This window comes from Macaca mulatta, chromosome 6, assembly GCF_049350105.2.
Source record: "Macaca mulatta isolate MMU2019108-1 chromosome 6, T2T-MMU8v2.0, whole genome shotgun sequence".
In the NCBI taxonomy this organism is placed as follows: Eukaryota; Metazoa; Chordata; class Mammalia; order Primates; family Cercopithecidae; genus Macaca; species Macaca mulatta.
Window position 1 is genome coordinate 178,908,687 of NC_133411.1, and position 18,281 is coordinate 178,926,967.

At 45.1% G+C, this 18,281-nt stretch overlaps 1 protein-coding gene across 3 annotated transcripts in view; it reads left to right on the forward strand.

Annotated features, from left to right (window-relative positions):
- DOCK2 (dedicator of cytokinesis 2) overlaps positions 1–18,281 on the forward strand; it is a 436,838-nt gene that overhangs the window by 381,516 nt on the left and 37,041 nt on the right. For all 3 annotated transcript variants that reach the window (XM_028849908.2, XM_028849910.2, XM_077937437.1), the window contains 5 exons: positions 6,005–6,161; positions 8,126–8,166; positions 12,637–12,727; positions 13,798–13,917; positions 17,551–17,640. In XM_028849908.2, the coding sequence (XP_028705741.2) occupies positions 6,005–6,161; positions 8,126–8,166; positions 12,637–12,727; positions 13,798–13,917; positions 17,551–17,640 (499 nt within the window). The remainder of the gene's footprint in view (positions 1–6,004; positions 6,162–8,125; positions 8,167–12,636; positions 12,728–13,797; positions 13,918–17,550; positions 17,641–18,281) is intronic.

An 18,281-nucleotide genomic window follows, 5' to 3' on the forward strand; every position in this document is an offset into this window, starting at 1 on the left:
TCCACCAAAATGTCTACTTTCATCACATCTTAACTGTGGAATATGGTTGCTATTTTTCCTTTCTTTTCTGTTTAAATATTTGACAGATGTTGGTCATGACCTACATTTATTGAGCACACATAGTAACTTAGCATGCTATTGTGCAATGTGCTATGTAATGCCTCCTTTAATCACACTTACTCCCTTTGATGCCCATTTCACAGAGGTGGGCCCTGAGGCTGAGGGGAGTAAGCACATTGTTCAAGTAAGCACATTGACAAGCTAGTGGAGTGGACAAGCTGCATCCTGAACCTAGCTCTGCCTGACTCCAGTGCCCAGGCCAGGGGCAGACAGTGGACAGAGAACAGTGTCCAAGACCACTGGACTTGGAGTCAGGACATTGTTTTAACAGCTTTCTTGAGATATAATTCACAGCCATGCAATTTACCCAAAGTGTACAATCATTGACTCTCAGTATGTTCACAGAGCTATGTAACCATCGCCACAATCAATTTTACAACATTTTCATTACTCCTGAAAAGAAACCCTGCACCCCTTAGCCACTGCTTCTGCCAACACACACACACGCACGTGCACGCACGCATGCGCGCGCGCACACACACACACACACTCACAAACACTCCCCATCTCCCCTAGCCCTAGGCCACCATTACTCTGCATTCTGTCTTGCCTATAATGTTTTCAAGGCTCATCCATGTTGTAGCATGTTTCAGTACTTAATACCTTTTATTTGCCAGATAATATTCTACCATATGGATGTACCCCATTTTGTTTATTCCTCTCTCAGTTGATGTGTATTTAGGCTGTTTCTACCTTTTGACTATGAGTATTGATTCTGCTGTGAGCGTGCAGGTACAAGTTTTTGTGTGGACATAACGTTTACAGTTCTCTTGGGTATATACCTAGAAATGGAATTGCTGGATCATATGGTACCTATATTTGACCTTTTGAGAAACAACGACTATTTTCCAAAGTGGCAGCTCCATATATATTTCTACCAGCAGTGTATAAGGGTTCCAATTTCTCTGCATTCTTGTTAACACTTGTTAATATCTGTCTTATTGACTACAGCCACCCCAGGGGGTGTGAAATGATATCTCATTGTGGTTTTGAATCGCATTTCCGCGATGTGTAGAATTCATTGATTTTCAGTACACTCACGGGGCTGTGCGCTTTTCCATGTGCGTATGGGCCGCTTGTATATCTTTGGAGAAAGACATTGGGTTTTGATCCTGGCTCTACCGATTCGCAGCTGCAAGACTTCACAGGAATCACATATGTCTGGCCTCAGTATCCCCATTTCTGAAATGGGAATAATAAAGCTCCTGTGGTTATTCTGAGAACTGAATAAGTATAAAGCATCTGGCACACAGCAGGTAAATGCTTCATAAGTATGCTTCCATCTCCAGGCCTTGCTCCCAGTTTCTGTGTTTGACAGCTTAGTAATTGCCCCCTTCTCCCGTGAGGCCTTCTCCTGAGGCTCAGGAACGTGACTCAGACAACCCCACTTCCCGCTAACTGTATATTCTCTGATTTGTATGATTCTCTGAGATCACTCTTGTTTGGATTCTTTCTTCAATCCTTTTTGAATATTTTAATTTCAATAAGAAAAGAAAACTGAAGGCCTTGTTCTGACCTCTACAATAAGCCTCTCCACCCTGCCCAACCAGCCAGAGCCCAGAGGACAGGATGGCGCCCCAGGCAGTGCCATCTCAGCTGGCCCCTGTCCCCTTCCTGTCACCGTGCATGGCCCTCACTAAACACTTAGAATGCAAATGCCATTTGGCCAGAAGGAGAAACCCACTGTCTGCCCCTCAGGTGGATATGGAGACTGATGTATCCGGGAGGGAATAAACAACGTTCTGGCTGAGTCAGTGCTTATCTTAAAGTTCTAAACAAGAAAATCAAAATATTGACCAGAAGTGAAGCCATGAACAGTGCTGGCAATTTCCATTTTTATAAGCGGATGGGGCTCTGCGGCGGTCTTCAGATGATCAGCCGGGTTTTCAAATCCTTCCCGAGTGATTATTTATAAAAGGAGTCCTTAGAGGTCAAAGAAATTAAAGACAGCTCATTATTTTTCTCCTGAAATAGACGTGTGAATGATTTTTACACAAAACGAATCAGTCCGACACAGGGAGCCAGGGCCCCATTAGAACAACCATGGGGCCCCTGTGCCTTCTCCTTCCTTTCACCTCTCTGAGCCTCAGTTTTCTTATCTGAAAACTGGGGATAAAAATATTACCGAGCCCTTAGAGTTTTTGTTGGGATTGAATAAGAAAAATCATGTTAAGTGCTTAGCACAATTTCTGATACTGAGTGGTTAGTCTAGCAATATTAATTATTAGTAGTACAGACTGATTGTCCCTTATCTGAAATGCTCCGTACCAGAAGTAGTTTGAATTTGGGATTTGTTTTTCAGATTTTGAAATAATTATATTTAATAGTTAAGTGTCCCTCATCTGAAAATCCAAACTCCAAAATGCTCCAGTGAGCATTTCCTTTGAGTGTCATGTTAGTGCTCAGAAAGTTTGAATATCACATTTTCAAATAGGGGACAGTCAACTTGTATTACTTAAAGGTGGATAGCATGGTAGTTATTTGAAGCCATGAGCTTACCTATCTTTTCTCCCCTGGGCTACTTGAGATGCCTGAGAACACGCTGTGGTGTTTCTCTGTGGGAAAAATATTTCCGCTAAATCTGACAATGATTGGCTTGATTCTTAAGGTCCTCCACTGATACACAGGGCCCCCACTGGGCAGATACAGTCCTGTGGGCACATGGCTTGGATGGGGCCTTGGTGAGCTATTCTCCCTGTGGCCACTGCAGCCTTGCATAGGAACACAAGGTTTAAGGCATGGAGTGGGGCTGCATTTCAGTCCTCATGTGCTCTGTGCAGTGCACAAGCTATATAACACAGAACTCCAGTTCTCCCGACCCTCAAAACTCTCCTTGGAACTCCCGCTCATTGATCCATGTATATCTGAAAGTGTAAGTCTCACATTGAATGTAGTCATAAGACACTCCCCTGCCTTTCTGTATTTTATTCCTGGGAATAGTTCTAGAAGGGGTGAGGGAACCAGAAGGTTGAAGCAGATAGATGTATGTTCTTGGGCCTTTATCCTACCTAGACCCTTTCAATCCCTGGAAGAGGACCTGTCACAGGTCATTTCATTTCAAGGAATGAAAGAAAGTCCAGTTTCATTAGCACTGACAGAGAGGGGGAGTCTGGGATCCTCCCTCTAAAAGCTTCCAATGCCAAGTGCAAATCAATTGCAGTGAGGAGTGAGCCCCCTCTAGTCCTCCCCCGACAGGAGCAGAAGCAGTGTGGCAAGTGTCCACCACCCTTCATTCCACCATGTGAGGAATTAGCTACATTCCCTCATGATTCCCAAAGCTTTTGTTATTGCCACTCATACTCTGTTGTGGGATTACAAGGTAGGCAATTAAACAGGCTTAGCATGTGGTCTGGAACACAGGCAGTACTGAATAAGTGGTTGTATCATTATATATTATGATTAATTTTTATCTATGTTTCCCATGCTAGACTGTGATCTCCTGCAACTCTGAATCCACAGTTTCTAGAATGCCACATGTTGAGTGGAAGGGTGGACAGTGGATGGATGGGTCATTTCTAGCCAATGTTCCCATCCATTTCACAATCCTAGATGGTTTGAGCACCTTTCTGGCTTCATGCATAAAGAATAGAGAAAGAAAGCAAGCCAAGACCTTTTTCATCTAAACCCTGGTTTCTCCAAGTGTGGTCCATGGACCCGCAGCATTGGCATCACCTGGGAGCTTGTTAGTAAGGCAGCTGCTCGGGAACCAGCCCAGATGTGATGAATCAGAATCTATTAACACAATGCCCCAGTGATTCCCATGCACGTGGAAGTTTGCAAAGCCCTGGACAAAACCATTGTTCTTAGTGTTAGCTGCGTGTTGGAATCTCCTAGAGAATGTAAACAGTAAAGCACTGCTGCCTGGGTCCCACCCACAAAGATTCCAAAGTTATTGACCTAGGTTGGGCATTGGGCTTTGTAAAAGCTCCCCTGGTGATTCTATCATGTGACCAGAGCTGAGAACCTCAGATGTGGCCAAGCTCAGACCCCGAGATGTCTCCTGCCCTGGAAAGCTTTACAAAGTCACACACCAAACACTGGGAAGAAGATTTGTTGCATTGTCATTAGGGTGGCACACAGGGCTAGAAGTGACTGTCCCAGGAGGAGGCATGCACAGCTGTGGCTGAGCCAGACAGGTCTAAATCACAGAGCCATTTGCATCTCCCATTGAGAGCCGGGGAACAGTTGCTTTTCCCAGAGTGAAGATGGATTTGTCTTATCACAGCCACAGTTTGAGATGTCGCCTTCTTGCAGCCTGGCTTGGCTTCTTGGAGGAAATGACCCTCAGAAGTCCTTGCTTTTCTTACCTTTACCTTCCTAAGGGCCCCTGGAGAGTTACAGTTCCACGGGGAGAGGAGACAGATACAAATAGCGTGGCCTGCATAATGTCTACTTGAGATGCCTGAGAACACACTGTGGTGTTTCTCTGTGGAAAAATATCTCCCCCAAATTTAACAATGATTGGCTTGGTTCTTAAGGTCACCACTTCTGCTTACTATCAGACCGATATTGGGAAGGTCCTTTAATCTTTCTCAGCCTTCATTTCCTCACCTGCAAAATGAGGGGAATAATTCTCACTTATCAGAATTACTGTGAGGATTTGTTAGGAAAAGTAACTAGTACAGTGGCTGGCACAGAATAAGTAATTAAGAAGAAACAGTCATCAAACAAAATTTTAACCCATCTGTTTCTCCCCACCTAGCCTGTGGGCTGCTAGACAGTAGATGTGGTTCTTTTGTATATTGATATCTTTCTCCCCACCACACAAGGCCTAGCAACTAATAGGTGCTTAAAGATGTTACATTTTTATTTTTGTTTTTAAAATTTAGAATATGAATACTAAAACAAATATTATAATTTTAAAAAATAATTTACACATACTTAAATAGAAAATTGGAGGCTTTTCTTTCCTATTTTCCTACCTAAAGGCTTGTTGGAAACAACCATCACTACGAGTCTGGTGTCTGTCCTTGCTGACTGTACATGGCACTTTATAAGCACACGGAGATACATGATAGCCATGTGCACTCACACACGCATGCAGTGTTTGGCGGTAGAGACACGGATGCTGGGGCCAGACTGTTTGATATTCCTGGGCCTTTCTTGGACAAGTTAGTGGGCCTCTCCATGCCTTCGTTTCCCTATCTACAAAAGTCCCATCTCATAAAACCGTGACAGGAGGTTAAATGAGTTACCATTTGCATGAGGTCTACAATAACACCCAGGCCATGCTAAGCTCTGTGTCAGTTGGTTACTGAAAAACAAATATTGTTCTGAGACTTACTTTTCTCACCTAGCTCTATATTTTATAGAGCTTTTCATACCCAGACATATTGAATCTCTCTAATATTTTTAATGTCTTCATAGAATTCCATTTGGTGAAGGTACTGTAATTTACTTAGGCATTTCCCAACTGATGAACATTTAAGATGGTTCCATCTATTTCACTATTAGACACAATTTGTGAGTATTATATCTTTGCATACTTCTGGGAATATTTCTGTAGAATAGATTCCACAAAGTAGAGTTGTGGGGTCAGAGGATATGCACATTTACAATTTTGACAGATACTATGAAAATTGCTTCCCAAAAAAAGTTTTGTTGATTTATTCTCAGCAGGGGTGGGTAAAAGTGACCATCTCCCCCACCATCATTACCCATATTGGAAACTATTTTATTTTTATTTTTTCCCATTCTTATGTTAGGAAAAAAAAAACACTTGCTGCACTATATGGATAAATACATGAATAAATGAACAAAAGGAGCAGTCAGGGAACTTGGATTGACTGACTGATTTTGCATGTGCTCTATCCCACTACCCACTGGCCCCAGCACACTCTTTATCCCCAGCCGTGAGCTCACTGCCCTCTGGTCTCTGCCACAGCCTGATGGAGTGTGCTGCAGAGCACCCAACCATTGCCAAGTCAGTGGAGAACTTCGTGAACCTGGTCAAAGGCCTCCTGGAGAAGCTGCTGGATTACCGGGGCGTGATGACGGATGAGAGCAAAGACAACCGCATGAGCTGCACTGTGAACCTGCTGGTGCGTGGGGCTGGCGGGTCCAAGTCAGACCAGAACCCTGCATGGGGCTGGGCTTTCTTTGGGTCTCACGATTGTTCTTCATAGGGAAGCGGTGCTTAAGGGCTTTGGAAAGCAGACAAATGTGGAATGGAACGTCTGCTGTGCTTTCTGCTAGCTCTGTGTCTTGAGGCTGTCACTTCACCTTTCTATGCCTCAGTCTCCTTATTTATAACATGAGATTAATGCATATTACCTTTAGCACTCAACACATCACGTGGAAGGGAGATGACAGTATAGACTGGCTAAGAGTATGAGCTTTGGAGTCACACAGCCTCTGGGTTTCCATCCTGTGTCTGATAATTAATAGGATGGACAAGCTAAGGAAATGCTCTGAAGTCTTAGTTTGCTTGTCTATTACAAGGATAAAATAATGGTTCCAATTTCATTAGGTTGTATTGTCCTGGCCCATGGTTAAATGCTCAATATGTGTTAGTTTCCTTCTTCTTATGGAATAGAGTCACACTGATAACTAGAATTGCTGTTACTGTGAACCAGGTTAACCAGAAAAACTAACCCCAGATCCAAGTTATTAACCCCTATATTTCATGAGCTCCCATGGGCTGGCTGCCAAACAGCCTCTCTCACATGCTCTGTGATTCAATCAAGAGACAGGTAGGTAAGCAGCCATAATGCTTCATATTCACCATGTCATCCCACCTTAAAACGGTTTAAAAGAATGAAGTTGACCAAAAGGCCATGTGGCATCCATCACATCAACCTCCCTACCATTCCCAAGGTTCCTGAAACACAAACCCTGTCCCCATAGCTCTTTTGTATGGCCTCCCTTTACCCTAAATGGAGTTTTTTTTTTTTTTTTTAACAGCCTAGATATTGCCATTGATTTCCCAGAATGCCAAGGAGAGTTTAAAAATCCTGATGACAGCAGAAATGAATTCATTGCTAATAACTCCACCAGACCCAGTTTACATAAAGATCATGCAGAGGTGTTTGCCACGGGCTGAGCAGCTTCTCTCTAAGGAGAGACAGAGTTGGTTGAGGAAAATGACTTTTAACAGCCAGCTAGAATCAGGGAGAATGCTTGGAACAGACAGTTCTCCAAGCACTTAGACACCACTAGGTTTCAGTGCGTTGCTTAAATATGGTGTCAAGGAGGGGGGTGGGGATGGAGGTGGTATCAGGACAGATGATGTCCAGTATGATTTGCTGCCCATTGACTGTGTGCTCTGGAACATGTCACCGCCCCTCTCTGAACCTCAGGTGCACATGGGTGTGCTGCATTAAACCAGGATATGCACCTGGTATGGCTCAGGGATTGGACCAGGACCAACTGGCTCAGAATCTGTAAGAACTTGTTTTAAAAAATGCCACGGGATTAGGATCTCTGGTGGTGAAGTCCAGGGTAACTACTAGTGTAAATGGCCCCTAAGCTGGAATAGGGACCTAGATTCCTATGTATTGCCAAGTTTAAATGTTTTGGCTACAGAATCCCATATAACTCCTGATAGTTCTGCACTATCAGGAATTCTGATCTCCTACTATTACCGAGGTGCTGTCACTCACTTTCCAACTCAGGTGCTTTCCTGTGCAAGGCCTGAGCTTCGAAACTTCAAGCTGGGCTGCCTTTCAACGTGGACTTGGTCAAAGTAGACTACCCCAGTCTTGGCAGCTCACCTCTCAATGCAGCCAAAAACTGATCTGCACCTCCTGATATGTGATGGCTGAGACACATCAGGTCCTCTGTTCCTTTGTAGTCTAAGGGTCAGGGAAGTGACTTTCAAAGCAGAATCTTCCAGTGAGGCTGTTTGATGCATCTTTGGTGCATCCAGGATAATAAATTTCCTATTCCTATCTCAGGGTACCCAGATAGTAAACAGCAGTCTTCCTCTCAGCTTCATCACCACACCCTTGACCTCTGTGACACTGCGAAGAACAACACTCATCATTGTTTTTCCTCCCCTATCTAGAATTTCTACAAAGATAACAACAGGGAGGAGATGTACATCAGGTAAGATTCATAGTTTCTGAAATCCAGATCTGCTGTGTCACTTTCCTGCTCGGTATCCATCGATGGCCCCTGCTGCCTTCAGGATAAAATGTAAACTTCTCTTCTTGACACTCAGGCCCCCTGTGTTGTGATTCCTGTCAATTTCTCCAGATTCAACTCCTTCATTCTCCCATAAAACCACTTGAAATCGTCTAGGCCTTCCACGCTGTCCTGTTGTTCCCACAGCTCGTATTTTCCTGAAGAGCGAATACTTTGTGATTTGAGCTGTTGGGGTGCATTTGCACTGTTGCAGGGCTGACCTTGGATAAATTACTGTGAAGCCTGAGTCCAGACATGTAGTAAGACCATTGACTAGCCCAGTTTTGAAGGGGAAAAGAAAATACGAAGATGCATGATGTCTGCATCCTTGTAGGCATTTAAACGATATTATTTAAATATATCATGAAGGGTTTTTTGGGGACATTAGCCTGGAGCAGAGAACTCCTTTGCCAGTTTTTCTCAGAATCTCATATTTTTTTCTGCAATTTTAAAAGTATTGTTACTTTTATTTATAATAAAAATATGTACTTATTATAAAACAAAAATAAACTTATACAGGCAAGCAACACAAAAAATGAAATAAATTCCCATAATCCATACATATTTCCAGACCTTTTTATGCTTATATATACATTGAATTCTATGCATACATATTTTTTGCAAAAATGGCTTTATATTACTTGTAATTTATTCTTTGCTTTTTCTAACTTGACAAGAACTCCATATCGATGGATGTATATCAACATCATTTTTAATGAAACTATAAAATTATTTTCCAGAATATACCATCATTTATATAGCCAATCCTATATTGTTGAACATTTAGGTTGTTTCCAACTTTCTTCTACAATAAAAAGGATAACAACTTTTTTTTTTGTGGGGGGGACATAGTTTCACTCTTGTTGCCCAGGCTAGAGTGCAGTGGTGCCAATTCAGCTCACTGTAGCCTCTGCCTCCTGGGTTCAAGGGATTCTCCTATCTCAGCCTCCTGAGTAGCTGGGATTATAGGCATGCACCAGCACACCTGGCTAATTTTGTATTTTTAGTAGAGATGAGGTTTCACCATGTTGGCCAGTCTGGTCTCGAACTCCCAACCTCAGGTGATCTGCCCACCTTGGCCTCTCAAAGTGCTGGGATCACAGGCGTGAGCCACTGCGCCCGGCCACAACAACAAAATTCTTGAACATACACCTTTATGCACATCCTTATGAGACTGGAGCCCTTGAGGTAGAGTCAACCAGAAGATTGAGTAGTAAGGTATTTACAGGGCTTTTGTGACATTCTGTCAGAGGGCAGAGACTTCAAGTCTACACTCACTCTGCTATTATGAAAGATATATCTAGGTACCTAGTTTAGCATTACTCCAGAAATAGGAGCTATCATTTGGAGAAAAAAATAATTTTACAGGTTGTCCTGAGTTTGGGATATTTATAACATCATTAATCATACCTTATTGTAGCAGCACCAAGCTTTAGGGTCTGAAGGACCTCAGTCCTTGCCTCGCGTTTTCTGTAACCTTGGATAAATTCATCTTTCTGAGGTTTTCCTACCTGTAGAATGTTTCCATCCTGCCTTCTGTTTTGATGATTAAATGAAGTACTATAATAATATGGCTGCCCCATGGTTTCCTCCATCCAACCTTGTTTCTCCCCTTCTCATTTTAGAAACACAGATGGCAAATCCCAGACCTCCACAAGCTTTGGAAATTTAAGGCCCGTAGTAATCTAGGAAAACCGTATTTGTCTAGACTGCAAACAGGGTATAGTCTGAAAATCTGTTCTGTTTGGCAGGCAGAATATTTAAAAACATTTTTAATTGGCTGCCAAAATTTAAAAATCTGGAGATTTTACATAAAAATCAAAATTTCCTTTTTCTCCTGGAAAACTCAGAAGGCATGACAACACTGGGCCCTCGTCCTGTTCTGATGACTGTTAGCCGAACTGGGTGGTGGCAGCCATTCTGGACACGGCTGGAACATTGTCGTCATGACATCATCTCTATTCCCTACTGTGCTACTCCCCACCCACCTCACTCAAGCACCTGGCACCTGGAGGTGCTTGAGTTTTGTATCCCTGGTTGGGGGATGTCTTCTTTTTATTAGGGTGTCTTCTTTTGGGTTCTGCAGCAGATCATCAGACCCTTGAGTTAACAAGGAAGAGGAGAGGGTGCCAAAGGAGGAGTTGAAAGTAGCAAGGAAGCTCTCCCCTGGGCTGCTCTCCCCAAGTTTTTTGAACTCAGCCATCTAGGGGTCTGAGGCATGGAGGATGGGCAGGAGGAGATAAGGCAGAATTAAGCTATGTATGCACACACAGATGTTTCTAAATTCCAAACTGTCTACATGGAGGTCATGTGCAATTTCACGGTTAACTCTGATTAGCAGAACATTAGGCGGGAGGAGAGTGGAAAGGCTGCATCTGTGAAAGCAGAAATCACTGAGCCTGAAATCTGCTTCTGGCTCTGGCTCTTTTAACCTGGATCTCAGTTTTCTCATTTTAATAGCATTGTTGGAATGATGAATTGATAAAAATACATGATAATAAAACACCCATTTGTTGAATGAATGAATGAATGAATGAATGAATGAACGAATGAATGTTTCTGCCTGGGAAGCTCTCCCAACTCATCCCCTTCCCCTTCAGATCAACTGTTCTGCCATGGGAACCTTTCTAGAAGCCTCTCTTCTCCCCACCTGGATAAAGGCTGCTCTCCTAGTACCATAGACCACTCCTTCACAACACATATCATCGCTGTGTTCTTGCAGTTACGTATCTGATGATTTGATTCATGCCTGTCTCTTCTCCTAGACTTTAAATCCCAAACCCTGAGAACAGTGCCTGCTTTTGTCACTGCTTATCTCTAAGGCCTGGAATAGCCTGGATGCCCAGTACAGCTTTGCTGAAAGAATAAGTGAATGAACAAAATACTGACAGGGCATCCTAGCACAGCGGCTATCAAATCACCACTAGGTGACCATTCCTTGCCTCAAAATCTTTGGCGGTACCTACCCTGATTTCAGGCGGCCTACATTTGTCCCACTGGCCCGTTTTATGTGGCCAGGAACCCTGAACATTCGCTGCTCCTTTAGTGAGCTTCGTGCAGAAAACGTTTTTCTCAAAAGGAACATAAATCTGAGCATTGAGACACGCGTTGAGTGGAGATGCCCGAGAAACCCTGTGTTGCCTGGTGTGAGACTGCGTCAGGGTGGAATGCTGGCACCATGGCAGGCATTCCCTGCCTCTCCTCTCCCAGGAAGAAATCAGCATCTCCCCTCACCACATTACTTAGAGTTGGGTTTAAATAAATCCTCCTAATGATATTCAAGTCACCAGTTCATTGCCTCTGGATTCTGTTTCCAACGGTGGCAGAAGAGAATGTTTTGTAGAGGAATCTAGTTCACAGTGATAATAGATAACAGCTGCCGCTGCTCAGTGCCGGCTACAGGCTAATCACTTTCAGAGCATACTTGCATTTCTTAGCAGCGATGCGAGCTGTCATGTATTGAGCCTTTTGTAAGACACACATGGTCTCCTTGGCCCTTTATATGCCCAGTTACTTTATAGATAAGTTCTACGAGTGTTGCCATTTTACAGATGAGCAAACTAAGGCACAGAGAAATTAATTCACTCCTTAATACCTATTATGAATCAGTTATCTAAGAATTTTTCAAAGCACCCTGCCTTTGTCCTTGTTCCCATCCTCAGTACCCCTCAGTTATATTGCCGTCTCATGGTTCATAACTGGGATCTCACTTTTCAAAGGGACAGGAAGTTAAAATGTGACTGCAGTCAAATAGCTAACTCTTCCTACTGACAGCTCAAGGTCTCCCTGTGAATATCTGTTCTCCAGCCCCGATCCACTTCCTTTCATTACCAAAAAATGCACTTACTTACACCCAGAGAACTCTGTAGAGAGGGGTGGGAACTGTCCCTTACAGCTGCTGTGGCTTGTTCATACTCCTGCAATGACACAATGATTAAGAGTAGGGATCATGTCCTGACTCTTCTGTTTATTAGCACAGAACTCTAGATAAATTGTCTCGCTCTCCTTTGTTTATTTCTCTTGCTTGTCATATTGCACTGGCCAGAACATTCATTATCAAGTTGCATGTTATCTGGGATGGCACCTAACTTGTCCAGGCCATAGTTCTCTCATCTGAAAATAGGAATTCCTGAGACTCATCTCACAGGGTTGTCATAAAGATTAAGTAACCTAAGAAATTTAAAATACTTAGCACAGTACCTGGCATGCACTAAGTACCCAACACACACTAGGTGCTGTCATTATCACCCACACAAAGGGCTGGTTATCCAGGAAGGAGGGCTTTCTTGCCACCCAGAGAGGTACCCAGTTGTTCTCTGGGCTCCTGCTTGTCCCTGCTAGGTGTCTCCTTGTCACTGCGCCTGGTAGCTCAGCATATTTTCCCTCAAACAGGTACCTGTACAAACTCCGCGATCTTCACCTGGACTGTGACAATTACACAGAGGCTGCCTACACGCTCCTTCTCCACACTTGGCTTCTCAAGGTACTGTCACTTTGGGTGAAGGGCATTTATTCTGGGATCCTGACAGGGCCTCACAGCAAGTTAAAGAGTGAAAAAAGAAAAAAAAAAAAAAAAGAAGAAGAATCCAAATACTTTTTTTTTTTTTTTTTTTTTTTTTTGAGACGGGGTCTCGCTCTGTCACCCAGGCTGGAGTGCAGTGGCCGGATCTCAGCTCACTGCAAGCTCCGCCTCCCGGGTTCACGCCATTCTCCTGCCTCAGCCTCCCGAGTAGCTGGGACTACAGGCGCCCGCCACCTCGCCCGGCTAGTTTTTTGAATAATCCAAATACATTTTGTTTTGCTCTGTGTCTCCAAACTCTTGAGCTGGCAGGGTACTTTTTGCACTGCTTCCCTGGTCACATGTGGTTTTGAGTGATCTTTACATTTAGCAACAACAACACCCCTCCGAGATATGTTTTGCAGTTTTATATAATATCTAAACTGCTATTAACAGTAAATCATTGGCATGCCCACTGAGCTGCATTCCTTCTGTTGAGAACTTAGCTGTAGCTGGCAAAAAAATCAGAATGATTTCCTTTGGCTTTGGGAGAGCTGGGAGCATGTTTCTTAGGGGTTCGAAGTAAATCCCTACAAAGCGCACACAGAGAGCCAACAAAGAGTAAGATAAATGCAACTCAACAAAAATCAGGAGGCTTCACAAGTGGAAATTGCAGCCCGGCATCTCTCTGACTGACCACTGGCACCCAGGACAGGCCCCGGGGAAGCTAGCAGAGGGGAGGGCGTTTGCAGGGCTTCATCGGACTCCTAATCACTGTGGTTTTAATATTTCACGTCCCCTCATTTGTCTGTTTTGGAACTTGGGACATTAGTGCTGCTTGGAGGGCAACTTCCAAATATCCTGGGTACTCATGCCTCAAAAGGGCAGCCTCTCCAGTGGTACCCCAAGTTTCCAGAAGTAAGCTGAGTTCAAGAAAGGAGGAGAGACCGAAAGGACAGGGTGTGGGGAGTGCGGTTCCTGCCTTTAATCCTGGGAAGACACCTGCTCTCGGCAGCCTCTGGCCCTGTGTGACTTCCTGTGTCTTCTCTTTGCAGTGGTCGGATGAGCAGTGTGCATCACAGGTCATGCAGACGGGCCAGCAACACCCCCAGACACACCGGCAGCTCAAGGAGACGCTCTACGAGATCATCATAGGCTACTTTGACAAAGGAAAGGTAATCTATCCCTGCCGCCCTCTCTCTGTGGGGACCCTGGCCACTGGAAGGGTAGTTCCCTCCCAAACCCTATATCCAATCCATCCTCAGCTCTGTCAGATATCCCTCCAAATCCTAACTCTGATCACTTCTCTCCACTTCCTCTGCATCTCCATTCCTTCCACCTCCATGTAAGGCACTGACATGGCTCACCTGGGCACTGCAATGGATCCTACACAATTTTCTTGCTTCCTCTACTACCCCCAACATATCATCCTCCATAGAGAAGATAGGATGATCATAAAACATAGATTGGATTATGCCATTCCCCTGCTCGCAATTTCTTAATGGCTCCCCCAATCTACTTAAAACAAAGTACACAATCCCTCCCATGGCCCATGAGGCTCCACATGAGCTGTGCCCTGGCTGCCTCTCTCATTTCATCCCTGCTGGGGTCCCTCTTGCTCACGTGCTCTATGCCAACCTCTTTTCAAACTCAGGGGCTTTGTACTTGCTTTTGCCAGCTGGAAGCATTCCTCTACCATAGCTGCCCACTGGAAGGCTGGGATTCACTCAGATGCCACATGCTAAGGAGGCCTTCCCTGACCACCACTAGACAAACCAGCAGCACCTCTGCACCAGGTTACCCTTATGGCTTCTTCAAAGCACTTGTTCCTATGAGACATCATCTTGTTCATTTTCCTTTTACTTGTTTATTTTCTGGCTCCCCAATTTAGAATGCCATGAGATCAGAGACTTGTCTTGTCCACTGCTAAATGCCCAGTGACTAGGACAGAACCTAGAAAGTCTCCAGTGAATATGTAGGCCTGTGTCCTAGGTTCTGTTCTAATCACTGGGCATTCATAAATGAATGAACTGAATGGATGAATGACATGCACTGTCATCCTTGATCTTTAAACAGCAAGGATGCTTGGTTGTATTTGGTCAGGAGATTGGCCAGACCAGCTGCTGCCCAGCTCCAGCCTCTGGTGGACCTTCAGGAAGTACCAGCCCCAAAACTTCCATGCACCCTATAGAGAACATAGATCGGTGGCCACATGCTCAAGCTCTGGGGCCAGATGACCCAGCTGCAATCCTTGTTTCTTTACCACCTACCCTTCCCTTGACCTAAGAGACTCCAATCCCCACCCATAACAGTGAAATGCTAATAGTACCTTCTTTCTAGTTGTGCTGTGAAATAGAGTGAGAAAATGCAGGTAGAGTACCTGGCGTAGGACCTAGTGCATAGTAATAGCTGGTGAAATGTCAGTAATCGTCATCATTACCCTACTCCACCACTTCCTCTCTCAAGCCTTTCTTGAGTCCTCTGGCTTACCTGCAGCCCTCCCTCTCCTCTGCATTGCAAGACCTCTTACAGTTTATCAGGACATAATTTAGCACTTAATTTGGGCCTGTCCTGTCGCTGTAGTTTATTGCATCTGTCTTAGTCGGATCCCTCTACCTTTTCTGGAAAGATAAAATGAGGTAATGTCTGTGGAAGGGCTTATAAATTCCCAAGACTCAAGCAGTTGGAGAGCACTGTTTTCATAATTTACAATTATAAGCCTCTTGAGGGCAGAGATGCTGCCATCCCTTGAACCTCCTGCCCTGCTGGGTGTCAAGTCAGAGCTTACTATTTGTTTATCAGCTGATTAAGTAGGTTGCAGTGTGAGAGCCTAAAAGTAAATGTTGAGCTTTGTCCTCAGCAAGATATTCAATTCAGCGCACTCTGTGCTGAGCAGAGAGGAAAAAGGCATGATCCCCAGCCTCAAAGAACTTACTGTCTAGTGGGCAAAACAGACATGCCAATAATAATCTCTTTTGCATTGCTCTTTGGCATTATGCAATGACAGGGAAAAAGGCAAGGGAACAGGGTGGTGCCAAAGTACTTTGGGAGCAGAGAGGAGGGAGCAGATGGGTACGGCTTACCCTGAAAGTCGCTGCTATGAAAGCTTCTAGAAGGAAGCCCAAACTCCTCAGCACCCCGTCAGCTTTCCTTCCCCATACCTCCTCAGGGAGGCTCATTGCTCCAGGCACACATGCTGGCTTTCTACTCCATAAGTTCATCTCTCCATCACCCGACGGACTCCTCTAAATTGCTCAAAACCAAACGATTTCATCTATTGATGTATATACTTTGTCCAGTTATGTTCCATGAGAGCAGAGTCTGTCTTGTCCATCTTTATATCTGTTTCGTTACTGCACACCACACCATGCCCAGAACCCAGCATGTGCTTAAAAATGAATGTGTAAGACTCAGAGAAATCAGTGACTGCTGGAGGTCCCAGTGGCCACACAGGCAGAACTGGGAGGAAATCCCAGGCACCTGACTTCCTGCCCCGACGCTTCCCTGGTCTCTTAGTGATTTCTTAACCCATGGGGAGAGCCTTTCTTCTCCCTGTTCATATTACAGTGACAAGTAGACAAAGACCTATACTTGAGCCCAACAGTCCCCTGGCCTCAGCCCAGGGGGATTACCCCCACCTTCTGGTTCAGGGTGAAGAGAAAACCTCAGCCTGGCCCGTACACTTGGTTCCTCCTCCTAGCACATAAAGCATTTTTATGCTGCTTGCTAAGCTGTCCGTGGGTTTACCGCCGTGGCGTCTCCACTCGGCACTTGGTTTTATTTATTTTTATGCTTGGATGCAGAGAGAGCACTTTTGCTACACAGCTCACACTGCATATTGGCAACCTCCCCTCTCTCCTCCTCCTACCTCCCCCAGCTTCTCCATTTAGGTGCATTTTCCATTTTAAACTGAAGGTGAAATGTAATGGGTATCCCTTGAGATTGCCAGCCTCCGGTCCGCCGTGCATCTCCCCTGACTCTGCAGACCATCCTGACCTCCTTCGGTCTAAGAGAGTGACGTGATCTATTGACTCTCGTCTAAGACAGAGAAGAGAAGTATCCACTGTGTTTAGGGATAAAAAGTCTTAATTTTTTTTAATACTCTAGCACCACCCCTCCCACCTCTATGCTACCTGACTCCTTACTTCCACACGTCAAATAATCCCAATAAAAAGTGTCAGGATTGGCAGAGTAGAAGAATCCCAGGACTGCATATCAGGAGAACTGGGGCCTGGCCCCAACTTTGTCCCTGGAAACTCTGACCTTGGGCCACCTTGTTCACTTCTCTGTAAACCATTTATCTTTGGAAAAGGGGGCCAATACTTCTCTGAGGAGGTGAGGGAATCAGAGGTTTCATTCACTAAACACGAGCATGTGGGAGGCAAGGACTGAAGAGCAAGGCCCTGGAGACACACACGGAGGCTTGCATCCCGACTCTGCTTTTAGTGAGACGTTTGACCCAGGACAGGTTGCCAGGCCTCTCTGAACCTCTGTTTCTAACCTGGACAATGAAGATGGTGTCAGTTACCTCTCAGAGTGGTTGTGAAGAATCAGAGAGCGCGTAATTAAAGGGTTTAGCCTCATCTGTGCCTGCTCAATTATTTATCAAGAAACTCAGGTGAGAGGTCAGAGGAAGGTCGTCCTCTCTAGGAAGCCCCCCAATCCCTCTGAATGGGGAGTGGGTCTGGATCAGAGCGAGGTTTCCACTCAGTCCCAGGAAGCACAGCTAAGCCGGGGTCCCTTCCTCAGCAAGGGCTCTGCAAACCTGGAGGTGCTGCCTCACCTTTGTCCCTGTGACCTTCCTATAGATGTGGGAAGAGGCCATCAGTCTGTGCAAGGAGCTGGCGGAACAGTACGAGATGGAGATCTTTGACTATGAGCTGCTCAGCCAGAACCTGGTAAGGCATCCCCTGGGAAGGCTGAATGCCCTGCAGCCTGGGTGCTCAGGGCCTCAGCTCACCCAAGATCCTGGGGAGATGGGGATGAGGGCCAGGCGGGGTTGGGGAAATAGAAAATGAATGGAAGGAGGACCTGAGCGAGGCTGTACTGAGCATCTCCCTTCCCGTTCGGAGTATTTCCAAAGAGAGATGTCGTGGGGAAATGCTTCGGTGACAGCATCTCAGAGGGAGCATTGAGTACCTGCGTGGGGCTGCAACTGCCGCCGCCGCCACAGCCCCAATAAACGCTGTGCTACATTTTCAGTAAAAGTTCCACAAATCACTAAACCAATTAAATAAAAACACAAATTTGTGCTTTCTGATTAACAGATAAATCACATTAAAATGCTCCCCATCTGGTTACTCCCATTAGCATCGATGCTCACGATTTGGTGGGGGAAGTGGAGAGCAGGGGAAGCCAGCCCAGCTGATCCTGCTCGTACTGCAGAAGCCTGGGTTTGGCGGGGAGTTGGACTCTGCAGGGAAATGCAGAACTTTTTGGCTGCTTCCCTCCCACCCACACTCCCCACATATTTTCTGGCTGCCTGAGCAGCAGGACCCCAGGGACCCTCTTAGCCCATTTAGAGAGGCCAGGCCAGCGA